Genomic DNA, 16,950 nt, shown 5'->3' on the forward strand with positions numbered 1-16,950 from the left:
ATGGTAGTGACTATGCTGAACTACTACTTGTTTGTTATCATAACTGGATGGTTATTAATGTCAAGGTCGTCAACAGTACTAGCTGCTATACTTGTCAAACCTGGTTGTCCAGAAAAGTGCGGAAACATAACTATTCCATTCCCATTCGGAATTGGATCGTCCAATTGTTATTTTGACAAATGGTTCGAAATCTCCTGCCACAACTCTGTGCCTTTCCTCAAACACACTCAACTACAGGTACTTAACATTTCGTTATATGATTATGACGACTATAGACCGTCCCAATGGGTTCAGGTGAGAAGCCCCATCAGTTTCTTCAACTGTGCAAATAAGACAAGCAAAAAATCTGCAAATTTAACAGTAAGTTGTGGTCTTGTTGCCAAGTACGAAATAAGGAGTGGTATCAGGGTCGTCCAGGATGGGTGCACCAGCAGCAGTTCCACCTGCTCATCATCATCCAATAGTATTGATTTTAGTAATTGCGACGATGGCGTTAAATGTTGTCGTACTTCTTTCTTTATGGGTAGAGGTGCCAGCTTCAAAATCTCCATGGATAATGATTCTAGTACAACTCTTGCAACAAATCGTGATAACGAATATTGCAAATATGCATTCCTGATTGATTCTTATGAAATTGATAAATTCAAAACATCCCATCATCTCGATTATCTGGATTATTATGTTCCCGCCATACTAACTTGGTCCCTTAACAATACGTATTTCGACATATTTAAAATACATGTTATCCCAACCATATCCAGTTCTAGCAGCTTCTACTGCAACACCTATAATGGTATTTTAAATTCCTCTCTAGATAGGATATACAGCTGTCGCTGCAGTAATGGATTTCGAGGGAGTCCGTACATTCAGGACGGGTGTCAAGGTAATCCTCAATCCACCACTAATATTTTTTAAATTAATTCATATATATATATATATTCTTGGATGTTTTTGTTAGTTATGTATAACAAAAATAAGCTATGAATAACAATCTCAAAACATGTAAAATGATAATCAAATGTGAAATAAATGTATATATATATATATCATATAAACGTAATTAAAGAGCATATATTTTTTAACATGATAAATGTGATTAATTAGATTTGATGTAATTACATACATTATTTGCTAAAAATAATAAAAATATGTAAAGCTATAATTTTATTTATAATGAATTTTAATATTAAATTTTATAATTTTTGTTATATTATGAAAATTGTGTTTCAATTTCTATTTATAAATATTATTAACAAATATAATAAATAATAAATTATTAGAAATACAAATACATGATCATTTTTTATTTATAACTTGTTATACTCAAATCCTTCATCTGGAATTGAGTGCTCAACCAATTATTCACCTATGATAATTTCTTAACATTATTTCCAATGAGTAAGATATCATCTACATAAAAAACTAGAAATACCACTATTTGATTTGCACTTAGTAAACACAAGGCTCATCAATATTTTGTTAAAAGCTATAGGTTTTGATTATCTCATCAAACCTAAGATTTTAGGAACGAGAAGCTTGCTTAAGTCCATAAATAAACCTATTCAACTTGTATCTAGCTACTTTAAAGCATTCTAACTCATCCATATAAATGACTTCTTCAAGCTAAAATATATCTTTTCATTTAATTTATGAACATAAATATTGGTGATGACTTGACTATTGGACCACATCAAGTACTAGTTCTAATACATGGACCAAACACAGATGATTGAAAAGGTAGGGTCTAAGCAAATTAAGACTTTTTCTTTCCTCGAGTCTTCTTTCTTGGTTCAGCTAAGAATTTTCAATGGTGGATATGTTTTTCCAATATTTGCTTTTTCTTTTGGGTAATTCTACATCCCCCAAAAGGGGAATACCATTACATTTTTCTTGTTTTGAGCCCGTTAAATTTTTGTATGAAATAGATTTGTTTGATCCTTGGTTTCTACAAAAAATCTTATTAGTTTTAGTTATAATAAATTTTGTGACTAAAATAAAAAAAATTGTGACTAAAGAAAAATTATCTTACCTATGTCATCACTAAAAAGTCTGTGGCTAAAAGTATATGTAAAAAAAATCACAATTTATTGTCACTAAATGTATTTTTAGTCACAACAAACTTTATCACTAAAAATAATAAGTTGTGATTAATAAAACTACATTAGTGACAACTTGTGATGAAGTATGACTTTTTAGTTATAAGTAATATTTTGTTGTTACTAAAAGTGGTATTTAGTCACACAAAATACATGTTGTGACTAAAAAGTTTTCACTGAAGGTTACCTTTATTTATAGTAATTATTCAAAATTTATAAAAAATTTGAACACTACCATTAGAAATTTGATCCATGCGTGAAACAGTAAATAAATATATTGTATATTATTATATAAAAAAATTGAGATTATATCTATGCTAGAAACAGGAAAAGTGTATCAGTATGTCTCTTTCTTGGCATATACTATAGAAGTATCCTGTCATATTAGCACCTGTCATATTAGCACTATCATACTTTCCTTGTTGATGTCCATAAATTATTTTTTACTCTTTTTATATGAGTACTCGAATTCAAGTTTTAAATTTTATATTTGCGAGTTATAAAATATATATATATATGAGGGAATTTAGTAATTGTTTTATGCATTATAGATATTATATATTAATATATCTCGGGTAAATATATATTTGGTATATTGTGTTTTATCGAAATACAGATTTGGTATCTAATATTTTCGGTAATACTTATTCGGTACTTTATAATTTACAATTGTACATATTTGATACCTGGACTCAAATGCGATCAATAAAATTTTATCAATATGACTAATAAATTGCTCTAAGTTATATGTAATTAAGTAATTAAATTTGAATTTAAAACCCATATAATTGAGGATAGTTTGTTCGTATTGATAAAATTTCATTAATCAAATTTGTTTAAGGTACCAAATATGTAAAATTTAAATTATAGAGTACTACATAAACAATATTATTAATAACATGTGGTACTAAGTGTGTATTTTGATCAAAACACAATATACCAAATAGTTGTTTAATTAACCTTATATCTTTTAGTTTGACTTTTTGCTAAAATGGTATCTTAATTAATTAGATATTTGCTTATCAATTTATAGTATTTATATATATATATATATAAATATTCAAACTGAAGTTTAATTCACCATTGAAGTACTATACATATGTGTTTTTTGATTAAATGTGATGCCAGATGACAAATAAGTGATCAATAATAAAGAAGAAAGAGGCACTGATGACGAGTCTTCTGAACTACTACTACTTGTTTGTTAATGTTATTATAATTGGAGCATTATATAATATAATAACATTTTAAAATATTAATGATAATATTTTTAATAAAAATTAAAATTATGTATTATATATTATTATAATGATATTTTATAATATTTAATTTTAATTATTATAAGTATTAAATGTCTAGTTTTGTATTAAATATTATTATAATAATATTTTATAATATTTGAATTCATATTAATATAATTAGTAAAAAATTAGGATTATAAATTATTATCATAATAAAATTTTGTAACTGTTACACCCAGATTTTGAGGCCTGAGGTTGTGACCTCAAAAGCTAGATTCATCAGGTGTGAGCTCGCATTTCCGGAGCACGATGAAGCATTCTTCGAGGTCATCAACATGGTTATTGTTAAGTTGAGATTTGACTAACATATCGTCAACATAAACTTCCATGTTGTTCCCTATTTGCTCGGATAACATCATGTTCACGAGCCGCTGGTATGTGGCCCCAGCATTTTTTAGCCTGAATGGCATGACGTTATAACAATACAACCCTTTATCTGTTATGAAGCTCGTATGTTCTTGATTAGGAGCATGCATGGCAATCTGGTTATATCCAGAATAGGCATCCATAAATGACATTAGTCCATGTCCTACTGTGGCGTCCACAAGCTGGTCAATCCGCGGTAAAGGAAAACAATTCTTAGGACATGCCTTGTTGAGGTCCGAGTAGTCAATGCAGGTTCACCACGCCCCATTAGGCTTTGGGACCAGTACCGGGTTGGCTACCCAATCGGGGTAAAAGGCATCCCTAATGAATCGATTTGCCTTTAACCTGTCGACTTCCTCTTTCAGGGCATTTTTCCTATCGTCATCCAGTTGTCTTCGCTTTTGTTGCTTCGGCGGGAAGCTTTTATCGATATTTAGTGCGTGGCTCACTATATTTGGACTTATTCCCACCATGTCCTAATGTGACCACGTGAAGACATCCAAGTTTTTCTTCAAAAAGCGAATTAATTGCTATTTAGTTTCTTCCTGGAGATTTTTCCCGACCTTTACCGTTTTCGGGAGGTCTGATTCTTCGAGCCTGACTTCTTCGAGCTCTTCTAATGGTTCGAGATCAGCTCTTTCCTCCACTCTTGGGTCGATTTCTTCATCTATTTCCAAGATTGTCCCGACTTTATTCTGGATAATGACGAGCGTTTGTGCGCTCGCCTGCTTCTTTCCCCTTATTGAAATGCTATAGCATTCCCTCCCGGCTAACTGGTCTCCCTTCAACGTCCCGATGCCACTGGAAGTCGGGAACTTGACGGCCAAATGCCTTACAGACGAGACTGCCCCCAGCCCTACTAGGGCGGGTCTCCCGAGTAGCACGTTGTAGGCTGATGGCAAGTCCACTACTACAAACTCCATCATCTTGGTTGCTGAGACTGGATAGTCTCCCAAGGTTACAGGGAGTTCAATGGACCCCATACAGGCAATCCCTTCTCCTGAAAAACCGTACAAGGTAGTTGCACAAGATTTTAGGTCTCGAAGCGTGAGTCCCATCTTTTCTAAGGTGGCCTTATAGAGAATGTTCACTGAGCTCCCATTATCAATGAGAACTCGATGAACTCTCTTATTCGCGAGCTGTAGAGTGATGACCAATGGGTCATTGTGGGGAAACTGAACATGGGACGCATCATCCTCAGTAAAGGTTATCGGTTGAGATTCAACCTTTTGGCACTTTGGAGCTCTAGGTTCGAGTTCATAGGGGGACCCTTCCCCAGTTTTTAGCTCGTTCACATATAACTTTTGGGCATTCTTGCCCGTCCCTGCGAGATGAGGCCCGCCCGAGATGGTTGTCACATCTTCTCCATCTATCGGAGGGGGTCTATCCTCTTCTCTAGCTCGAGAATTATTGTTTTGAGCAGGCTGTGGCTCAGCTGCCCTCTGGCTAGTAGAAGCCTGATTATTATTCTAGTTTCTAACATATTGTCTAAAATATCCTCTCGAGATCAGTCCTTTGATCTCTTCCTTCAACTGCCTGCATTCATCAGTAGTGTGCCCAGGGTCTCTGTGAAATCGATAGTACTTGCTGGAGTCCCTTTTGGACTTCTGATTTCTCATGGGGTCTGGTCGTCTTAAAGGGACCTGGTTTTCATTAGCCAGGTATATATTCTCCCGGGACTCGTTGAGCTCAGTGTAAACTTTTTATATGGAGAAATACCTTTCCCCTTTCTTCTTCTTTCCCCCTTTCGCCTCGGGGTTACTCCCTCCATTCTTCTTCCTTTTAGAAGGGTTTTCTGCAGGGGTTTTGAGGCTGATGGGTCTGCCAAAACCGAGGCAGAGTTTACGTTTATCGTTGTAGTTACGGGCTGAGAGGTCATATTCAGTGTTGGCCTCGCCTTTTCTACAATGACAAACCTTTGAGCTCGCCTATTAAACTCGGTCAAAGACCTCACAGGCTTTCTCTGCATATCATCCCAGAGGGGACTTCTCGGCATTATCCCAGCTTGGACGACCATTAGATGATTGCTGTCGTCCACATCTCGAGCTCGGGCAACCTCCAGGTTAAACCTCATAAGGTAGCTTTTCAACGTTTCGCCTGGCTGTTGCCGAACGTTGGTCAAGGTTGACGCTTCAGGTCTTACACCGATCATGGCTCTAAACTGTTTCTTGAAATCCTTTGATAGCTGGTCCCAAGAAGTGATTGAATGTCTCTTATATTTCTCGAACTAGCTTTTTGCTGGTCCTGTAAGTGATGCTGGAAATAACATGCATCTGAGCTCGTAGCCCACATTACTTGCTCTCATTATGGTGTTAAATGTACTCAAATGACTGTACGGGTCGGATTTCCTTTCAAAAGGAGGGACATGAGGAATCTGAAACCCTTGAGGAAACAGAGTGTTGGAAATATGGGGAGCGAATGGTTCGAGCTCCTCGTCAGAATCCTCATCATGACTCCGACCTTGCTCATTCTGCAAGAGCCTAAATGTCATTTCCAGCTGATCAATTCTTTCTTGAACCGGGTCCGCGAGGGGTCTCGCCTGAAATTGGCTATCATTGATCACAATTCCAGGCTCATGTCTTCGTAAGGGATCTTTGCTCCCATTTAGGCGATCTCTCAGGTCTGGGTTCGATGGATTACCACTTCCCCGATTTTGATTTAGGTGTTCCCGCAGGTCGGAGCGATTCCTATGGTTTCCAGTATTTCTTCGACCTTGATCATACATGCTGACTGATCTGGTGTCTCCTGAGTCGTCACTGGCGAGGCTTGTGGCATGGTTATTCTGAGATGGATTTCTTTCATGCTGCCTCGTCTCTGCAGTGCGAGACCAAGACATTTGGCTTCTCGCAGGCTGGGTGTCTCTCTGTTCCCTAGCAGCTCCTCTATTACCTTGTTTCCATCCTACCCGCCCTTCCTCATCACCCTGAGTTGGCCTTGAGTTCCTCCGAGGTGGTGAGGGATATCTTATTGGCGATGGAGGGAACCGTATGGGTGACAGTGGCTGCCACCCATTCCGGGGTCTGGATGGTCCCGAGTTCGCTCGCGCCGACTCGATTGCATTATGCGGGTCGCCAGGAGTCTGAGTCCGAGCCTCTGCAGGGGCTTGGTTATTCCCAGTTTCTGTTGGTAACTCTACAGTTGAGTTGACTGGGGCTCTAGCTCGAGTGTTTCTCCGAGCTCTCGAGGGAGCAGGTTGCTCCGCTGGTGGCGGAGGTTGCTCCGGTCTCCTTGTGGCAGCGTTCTTTCCAGGCCGCCCACGAGGCCTGCGGGGAGGGACATGAACGTCCCGAGGAGGTGGGGCTTGGTACTCACGCGGAGGTTGGGGCTGAGCCGCCTGGGCCTCCGCAGCTAACCTTGCCAATTCCTCGTTCCGCTTCTTGGCCTCAGCCAACTGTTTTCTTAACTGTCGGATTTCAAGTTCCACAATGGGGACGTACCATTCAGGATTGTAGTACATGTCCTCATCATCCCTTGGAATCGGAGGTGCTGGAGGTCCCCGAGAATCGGAGGACTCACTTCTCTCTTCAATTTCTGGTTTTACCATTGGCTGCTTCCCAGGGCATCGTGGATAGTTTTCTTTAGGAATATTCTGTTCATTCGCGGCCATAGCTATTCAAGGATTGTACTGCTTAAGGCTCTCAATGAAAGCACCAAACTATTGACGCCGTGCATGCCATAAGTTTACGTTGGGATTGTACGCCTGAGGTTGTGACCTCGAAAGCTGGATTCGTCAGGTGTGAGCTCGCAATATCTAAAGTGCATGTTCGTGGTCCAGGTGCCAAACCTCGAAGCAAGGTGGCAACCTCGAAGATATGTAACCTCGGAGTTCTTTTTAAGCTCGAAAGACGTAGCATCGGAGTATATCCATTGTCAGGTGTCTCGGATCAAGTAGCCCGAGCTTGGTATGGGTATGAGCTCGGAATGTGACAGCCTCAATGATATTTATCTGCTCCAAGCTGGTCTTGGGGAAAGTTATACAGCTCGTAATTTACCTAGAGACCTGGACTGACATGATGCTGACTGCTGACCTCGAACGGCTTAGTGAGTCATCTGATGAGACGCAGTCCATGCATTCAAAAGATATTTATTGTTGTAACTTCCCTACATTAAAGGGATATTAACTAGTCTGTTATATGCCCCCTGGTCTTCAAGGGACGTTTCCTTGTATATAGGAGTTACAGAATTTAATGTCATTATTCACATTAATGAAGAGGAGTATCTTCCTGAAATATGTGGGAATGAACTCTGAAAACCTCTATAAATAGAGAGGTCATGAACACCTGAGGATCAACAGTCCAAAACAGATAGGTGACAATAGCCAAAAGTCACAATAATGGGTATAGCTCCCTCTAGCCATGTGACGATAGGGTCACCAGGGCTTAATTGATAGGTAGTGCATTCACAAGTTTGATCAGGATAGGTGCATGGTGATTGGTCACCATCATAACCTTCCTCTCGACTCTAGAGTCGTAGCTAAGGATAGCGTCCCCCAGCCGTGTGACAAGCAGTCACCGGGGTCAAATACCCTGGCTATGAACATCTAGTCTTAGACCAGGCAAGCGCTTATAAGTTCTTCGACCTTAGGGTCGGTCCCGCATTAATGTCATTGAGCCATTCAATGCATGTTCATCGACTTTAGGGTCGGTCCCTGACTAGTCAGTGCCATAAACCAGTATTCAACACTCACTAGCATTTAATTTGCAATCCATGTCCACATATATCAACCAACATGCTTCAATAACAAACTATGCATGTCATATACATATACAGGGTGCAATTGTATCCATACACTGTTTTCTTACCTCTGATTCGAGCTAGAATGAACAAAAGAACGACCCTTGAGAACGGTTTAGCTTTTAGTCCTTTAGCGGTTACCTAATCATAAAACATTACAGGATACCGTCAACAACATGATAATCAAAGGTTCTCAAACCAATATCTAGCCTCCCAGAGATCAATCCAAACTAATCCAAGTAGTAGGGACACTCCCGAGGCCTAAAACTAGGTTTCCGGGGTCAAAATGAGCAAACGGGGCAAAAACTGGGGAAGGGCCGCGGCCCCCAGAGTTTCCTGAAGCAAGGGCCGCGGCGCCCAGCAGGCACACAGCCTCCACCTGCTTCTTCAAAGCAGGGCCGCGGCCCTCAACTCTGGGCCACTCCCAAATGAGTTCTAAGCACTCCAAGGCCTCCATAAACATATCTAAACATTCCCCAATCATCAAAACAAAGTTCCCAAGCTTCCCAATGCATCAAAACCCTCAAAACCCAAGGTTCAAACAGATCGAAAACTCAACAATTCACAAAATCAATTCAAAGCTTAGAAACTCGAAAAACTCAAAACTTAAACTTCGATTACCTTTGATTGAGTTGTTTTCTATCGAATCCTTCGGTTAAGAAGCTTCTAATCTTTCCTAGGATCGCTATGCCTCGATCCTCGCTCGATTCCGACTCCTAGAACTCAAGATTTCTTCGAAAAGGCTCAAATGGTGAAACGGACTTTGAAAAGGAAGAACGGGAGGTTTTCTATCGTACGTTCTATCTGATAAGCTACTTCAAGCTTAAGTAACCTCAAATAAAACCTAGTGCTCGGGGTACCGAAAACACCCCCGGGGACATTTTAGTCAAAACCTCCGAAATTTCACCCTGATCTCAAATATTCCCAATTTATCATCAAATAAACATTTATATTACCCCAAAATTTACCCCGTTATAACAAAACCGCTAATCCACTAAATATGACCGTCTCATGCCGAATAGCTCGAATATATCTCCATAATAATAGAATCTTATTCACAAATCGCATCATGCACCCAAATACACAAATTACCCTTAATGGGCCAAATTATCAAAACAGCATAATATTTCAAATGCGGACACACATGCATGAATATAACATCATATCATAATATAATTCACATAAACATGCATATATTCATTTAACGGCTTAATTAAACAAGTATGGCCCTCCCGGCCTACTTAACCGCCACTAAACCATATTAGGGAATTCGAGGCATTACATTTGGCCTTTTTATTTTTCCAATTAGTTCTTTTTATACAAATTTTTATTGCCCACTATCTAATAAATATTATCTCCATAAATATTATCCTTACAAGAAGGTGAGAATGATGGTGAACATCATACTCACACAAATATACATTTCAATCTCCTTATCGATACTCGATCTCTTCTAGTACAAAACACAGCATTTCTTTATTCTTAATATATTTTTTCGTCTAAATATATAATTTATTTATTAAAAGAAAAATCAATATGGAGTGGTTCTTTTTGAGCCCTTGATTGGACAAAAAGCATTATCTACAACACGGGTTAAAAGAAGGAAGATGTTTAGCGACATATTACACAATGACAATGGAGGAAAAAATTAGTCTCTTTGACATTCTTGATGATCAAGTTATCAAAAATGAACCAAAAGAAGAGATCTTAATTGTTGTTGACCTTGCACAGAGATGTTTACATTTGAGTGGAAGGAATCAACCTACCATGAAAAAAGTAGCAATGGAACTAGAGATGATACAAATAATTGATAAAGATTCTAAGGATAGTCAACATAATTATGAAAAGCTAGAATATGCGCAACCTAAACTTGTGGACTACTCTTGGAATGTTTCAGTCATCGAAAGACCAAATATTGTAGTCGTGTAAGAGCACTTCTAATGGAGAAGGTAAAATGTTTCATTCTTTATAATATAGAGAAAAAATGGCTAAATAGTCTTCCAATGAATGGTGTAAACTTATATTTTTTTTTACCTAAATGAATATTATTTCTCTATATGTAGTTAAACACTATTCATCAAGCTATAAATATTTTATTATTTTTTATAAACTTTTGTATATATATATATATATGAGTGTGATACTATTATATATTTAATTATTTTATTTCTTAAAATGAATAAAATATTTTTAAAAAATATAATATTTAAATGATGTAGAGAAAAAATAGAGAAGCTGATGTATGGTATAATGTAAAAGTTTAAAATAAATTATGTTTTGGTGATGTATTTTGTAATATAGAGGAGAACATCCATTCTGAGTGCTCTAACACGTGCAAGTACGAACATACTAGTCACCCAAGCAGCAAAGCCAAAGAACCATATCCCAACCATTTTCTGAGCATGAGGTCCTCCATTTACAAGTAGCCTCAATCCTTCATTACTTTTTGCATTAAGAGACTGCACGTTGGAAACATTTCTCAAAGATGCATGGCACATACTGACCTTGAATTGCATTATAAACTTGTTACTAATTTTTGAAATATAGGGTATTTGATAGGAATTTCTCTTATTAGATGGTACTAAAATTATTATATTTCAATGTGTTACTAAATTAGTATATAAAAAAAAGATTAATTTGTATATTATAGAAAATTTATTGACCAAAATAGTGCAGAATGTACCATTTAATTTTTTTTACAAATATAGGAACCGTATTAAATATGTATATTTCCTGTTTTTTTTTATAGTATGGTTGGTCAGTTATGATTATAGAGACTAAACATGGTCCTATCAGATGATGAATAGGCATACAATAGTTTGGTATTTATTTGTCAGTAAAAATGAAAGTTTTAGTATTTTAGCAGTAAATTTCTTAATCAAATATTTGTGTAGTGGGTCATCAACAATTTTCATCTCAACTTTTCTTCAATCTAATTAAATTGAAGAAAATCTTCAAGCAGTCACTGCCAATGATACAAACTATATGTTCTGCTTCTGTTCTCATTTTGGTGCACATTTTAAGTACATATATCATTATTGCAAAACTTCTTACAATATAACAATTGGATAATTTTATAGTATAATTTATTACAACACAAATGTAAACAATATAACATCCATCATTGACAACTAAAGAAAAAGATAGTATTAAAATATATTGTAATACTTTATCTAGTCTCGTGCTATTCACACCACTCTCTCACAACCTCATTCCAATATACAAATATCTTATCTGATCAATCAATGTTTCTCTGATACGTCTTCTTCGATCAAGCTTTTTCTAGTTGATCTCCATGAACGAAAATGTGGTAAGTTTCTTTAACCACAAAGGCCCTTATAACGTTTCAAGTTCCACAATGAGGAATTGAATAAACCACATTAGCTAAACAAGAAGAAGAAGAAAAACAAAGGCCGAGCATTATGCGTTTATGAAACAAATTTTTCTTATGACACCAACCAAAAGGGCAGGCATCTGCACAAATTTGTGCGGTAAGCTAGATTGTCTTGGCAACTTTTGGCAGAGATTTAAGAAGAGCGGGTGATGGCTTCCTCAGAGTGTGAATGAGAAGGATCATCAGTGACATTAGTGTCAAAGCCCCAGCTTGATGAGCACTGCCCAGGGAAACTGGCACGTATGACAAAAGGGTAGATATCCCCAAGGTAACCTGCAATGATTACAAGAATGATCATCAAATATCGTTCGGTCCTAGCTACATGTTCAAGGGGAAGAACCAAGTTTTGATCTTTAAAGTCAAAAGAACATTAATAGAAATTGAGTTATCGAAACATATGTACCTGAAGACCAGCCATGCCAACAGTGCTTCCAATCAAATATCGAACAGCAGGATGAAGATCCACCTTCCTCGTTAACCACCATAATGAGCCGATTGAAACTAAAGTGGCTGTTGCCAGGATACGATGGTCAAGCTGTAAATGAGGTTAAAAGGAATATTCTAAGATCACATTGATGAGTATAGGTTCACACGGATTTCAGGAAACTACTGGTCATGCGGAGTTTGAGCCATTGAGCTCGTAGTTCAATGGATTAAAATATATTTTTCTGAATTTGAGATCTCGTGAATACCTTTATGAATCAAAATTCAATGACCGACTGAACCTAAATCATGCTAAGGAATTCTCTCAATAATACACAGTAAAGAAACACCATAGGAAAATTACCTGCACCAACGAAGTATTCTCAAAGAAGTTGCGAATAAGTGGCTTCATTTCTAGAACATCCTCAGGTATCCATGTGTCACCCATCTTTGGAAAAGTATTGTAGGCATGCCCCTGGAAATTCACAGAATCATTATCATGATACGCTACTAGCAAAAAAAAGAAAAGCATACCACCTACTAACTAATTTGTTAAAAACTGAGCAATACAATAACAGTTGAAGTTACATACAGCATCATTTCCTGCAACAAATGCTCCTGAGACAACAGTAATGCCGACGAGTAAGCTGACAGGAAGAGCAAATCTCTTTACTTTTGCGGCACCCTTAACCCAGGACATTGAAACTTCAGGTGGTTCGGGCATTACCACCGAGAAACCTGTCCAAAGAAGGCCGCTGTATATAACAAATGCCGAAGTGAGATGAGCTGCAAGCCGATAAGGGCTTACTCTAGGCTGTGCATATTCAGATGGTGGTTCCTATTTGAAAAAAAGAGATCATTTAAAAAGGTGCAAACCGCAACATTTTTCGATTCAAAATTGCAAATACACTTAATATAAAGTGTCCTACCTCTAAACCACTTTTAACCATCCACCATCCAATCAGACCCTGCCCAGCACCAAGGACGAAAAGAGTAGAGAGTTTTAGTCCAAGTCATACGGTAATATATCCCTTACGAAGAAAATATGAAAATGGCAAAGCAAACATGATACCAAGAGCTCTTCCCCACATACGATGAGCATATTCCATCCAGTATATAAATTTGAAATCATCAATGCTCATTCCTTGATTAACCCTGCAAAAACCATCATCCATAAATTCAAAAAATATTAATAATATTATCGCAAATGCCATAAAATAATCCTTGTCCGAACTCCAAAAAAGTTCATCTCAAAACCGTTAAAAACTAGAAAGCTAAGCATCACAAACCATTAGCAATGCTACAAATACATGTACTGTTCTTTTCTTTCACTGACCGCTTATATTCAGGGGACTGCTTGTACTTCTCGAATTCCTGTAACCATTCTTCATCAGATAGAGGAGGGAGCCCACCACTGAACTTCCAATCAGTTATCGAAAGACCAGATTTTGTTAGTCGTGTAACACCTCCAAGTACGACCATACTAAACACCCAAGCAGCAGAGCCAAAGAGCCATATCCCAACCATTTTCTGAGCATGAGGTCCTCCATTTACAAGTAGCTTCAGTCCTTCATTACTTTTTGCATTAAGAGATTGCACGGTGGAAACATTTCTCAAAGATGGCACATACTGTCACTGAATTGCATTATAAACTTGTTACACAAGTATTACATTTAAATTACATGAACATGATACATGAATTGTGTTCCAATCCCCAAGTGAAACTGAGTTAGAACAAGGACTTCCATTACATTTAATTGTCATGGAATATAGGGTTGCCATAAGAAACACATAATATCAAAAGCAAAAATATGCAACTATCGACTTTTCTGCTTCTGTGGTTACTTCCCACTATCAAATTAGCAATTTAGAATATAATAGCTGAATATGTATGAAAAACCTAAGTTTTAGCCTATCTTTTCAGATTTACAATCTTTATCTTGATTTAAGCTTGTATATTAACTGAACAGTTATAAGAGTTGACACACAAGAATTACAAGCTTCATCTGCACTGAAAACACATTTCAGCCGACTAGTGCTTGGGTTCCCTGAACCAGGGTAAGAACTTTCACTATATTCAGAAGTAATTTTACATAAACCAGTTCAAGACACAAAATGTAAAATCAATACAAACTATCTCAATATACAATGAAGCTTTTACCCTAATCAACCAAATCCCTTGGTTATTAATGCAAGATCCCCTTGCTTCAATGTTGAACTCCCTTCAACACTTTCTCAAATCCGAAAACCTTCAAATCTACACCTTCAAGACCCAGCTGAACTCCTTCAGCAACTACGGCTTGAACCAGGAGTTTGCACAGAAACCTCCAGCTATCTTCAATGGAGTTTCTTGAAAAACACCTGCAAAAAATCAATAAAAGAAGAAGAAAGAAAACAGAGCAAAAACCCCCAATCAAAGCTTTCGAACAAAGAGAGTTAGTTATAACTAATTGCCCAGCCCATTATATAACCTTGGCTGCAATTAGGTATAATCCCGAACTAACTAACAGCTGTAACTCACTAACAGACTTGCTTTACACACATGCTGACGTGGACTCTAACTAAAAACAAATATACTCCAGACATAACAAAAGTCCATTCCAGACGCAACTGAACCTAATTTGTCATACACAAAATATTGGTCCTTACAATGTAGCTAAGTACTTAGATACCCAAAAACATATATATATATATGATACTTACAAGAAATAAATTTTAAAGCAGGGAATGAGGTCGAAATGGCATTTATGAAACCAATGAATTTTTGCAAGTTGAAAATTTTAAACTTTAATCTTGGGTTACTGCTAGCTGATGCAGTAAGAAGTAATGATGCTCAACTAAAATATAAAAATATCTACATATAAACTTAAATGTAAGAGCACATACTGATATGAAGCAAAGAACAGAAAATTTAGAAAACGAAATAAAAAGAAAGACAGCAGACAAGGAACCGGCCATTTAAGTCCTAAGAACCAATATTTATATATATATACTTATATCATAGCACAAAAGTTAAGAAAAAAATTGTTTCCTGATATCCCAAGCTATGATTTTTAAAATATCTACAACTGCAATAACAGTTTACAGAACTCCACAATCAAATCTATGACTACTATGAAAATGCTTTATGGATTACATATATATAAAAAATGAGAAAGTTGTCATTTTCGGGGTCTCGAAATGGCATTTAATGAAGTTGAAGCTAATCAATTCAGCTCAAAGTGTTTGAAGTTGGTTCAAGCTTCCATATAACAAAATTTAGCAAAGTACAATCTCTCAGTTCTAAAGATAAAGATAGAAGAACCTTAGGGGAAGATCGGAAGTCATGCAGAATTCTCCGTACGATTCCAGTGGAGAAAAATCTAGATGTCTCCTCCCTTGCAACTTTAGACGAAGATGATGTTGCTTGGGTGAGGTGGTTGTAGAGAGCCATACGGTTACTCTTCACCAACAAAAATGGTGATAATCGGCTCCGGAACATCTCTCTTTATTCTGTCTCAATACCAATGCCAATGTGTGAGGGTTTTACTAGCCCATATAGGGTTTTAGCTTCTACTAACTTTTTTTAATAATAAAAATGTATTTCTTTGAAAACTAGTAAAATAATTATATCATAAACCATTTTCAAATCACAACTGAGATTCTACTTGCAAGCAATTACAACTGTGGTGTGGTTGGTATAGAAATGGAAAATGCTAAAGGATTTCCAATCTAATCTCATGCCAAGTAACTAAAGAAGTTCGATATAAAGCTTCCTGACAAAACAGATGTAGAAATAGTTGTCAAAAGTTGAAACACATACAAGAGAAAGATGAAGTATTCAATCTAATGATGGGTGTTGAGACATTAGCTTTAGCCATACTATGGTTAATTAAGAACAACAAAACCTTGCGCATACTACTAATAATACATGATCCCTTAACTCAATCATTAGTTTCTAATAACATTAAACAACGAAACATGAAGTAGTTTGTCGTCACTATAACCAATTCTTCACATAGACATTTTATCAAACACTACACATACATTTGATCGAATATTATCTATCTATCTATCTATCTATCTATCTATATAGAAACATATACATATAACAACTACCACAATATTGAATACACAAAGCTATAAAATGGAGACAAGTTGAGCCTGCTCCGAGAGAGAAATGAAAAGGAGAGATTTTTACAGTGTGGTAGCTGAGTTGAGTTGAGGAGCGGAGAGTTGGTGCGTGAGGTGTAAGGAGGTCGACGATGACCGTGGGTGTAGCGTAGCCGCTGCTCGGTGTGACAGTCAGAATCCCGTGATCTATAAGGGGAAAGACCGGGTAAGCTGTGCAATCCCACACCGCCTGGGGAAGGTCAAGTGTAATGATTCTAAGACTATGTAGGTATGGGACTACACAGTTGAAGAGGGCTTAAATGGATTGATGGGTACTACCTATACCAGGAAGGTGCATCTTCTTTTCGGTAGCCCATCTCTTGAGAACTCCATTGTTAAGCGTGCTTGGCCTGGAGTAAGCTAAGGATGGGTGACCTCCTGGGAAGTTTTCCTAGGAAGTGTGCGAGTGTGGACAAAGCACGCTGGAAAGACTCATACTGGTTTGTAGGGCCAGTCGTCATTCCAGAAAGCAGCCATAGTGACG

At 37.2% G+C, this 16,950-nt stretch overlaps 1 protein-coding gene and 1 pseudogene across 1 annotated transcript; one reads left to right on the forward strand and one right to left on the reverse strand.

Annotated features, from left to right (window-relative positions):
* LOC133786192 (wall-associated receptor kinase-like 3) lies at positions 1-915 on the forward strand. Its single transcript, XM_062225398.1, has one exon. The coding sequence runs from the start codon at positions 1-3 to the stop codon at positions 913-915; it is 915 nt and encodes a 304-aa protein (XP_062081382.1).
* A 10,975-nt stretch (positions 916-11,890) lies between these two features.
* On the reverse strand, positions 11,891-15,795 carry LOC133786193 (cytochrome c oxidase assembly protein COX15-like; annotated as a pseudogene).
* Positions 15,796-16,950: the final 1,155 nt, after the last annotated feature.

This window comes from Humulus lupulus, chromosome 6, assembly GCF_963169125.1.
Source record: "Humulus lupulus chromosome 6, drHumLupu1.1, whole genome shotgun sequence".
Classification (NCBI taxonomy): domain Eukaryota; kingdom Viridiplantae; phylum Streptophyta; class Magnoliopsida; order Rosales; family Cannabaceae; genus Humulus; species Humulus lupulus.

Coding starts and splice junctions, on each gene's coding strand:
- LOC133786192 (XM_062225398.1), top strand. CDS start 1: ATGGTAGTGACTATGCTGAACTACTACTTGTTTGTTATCATAACTGGA.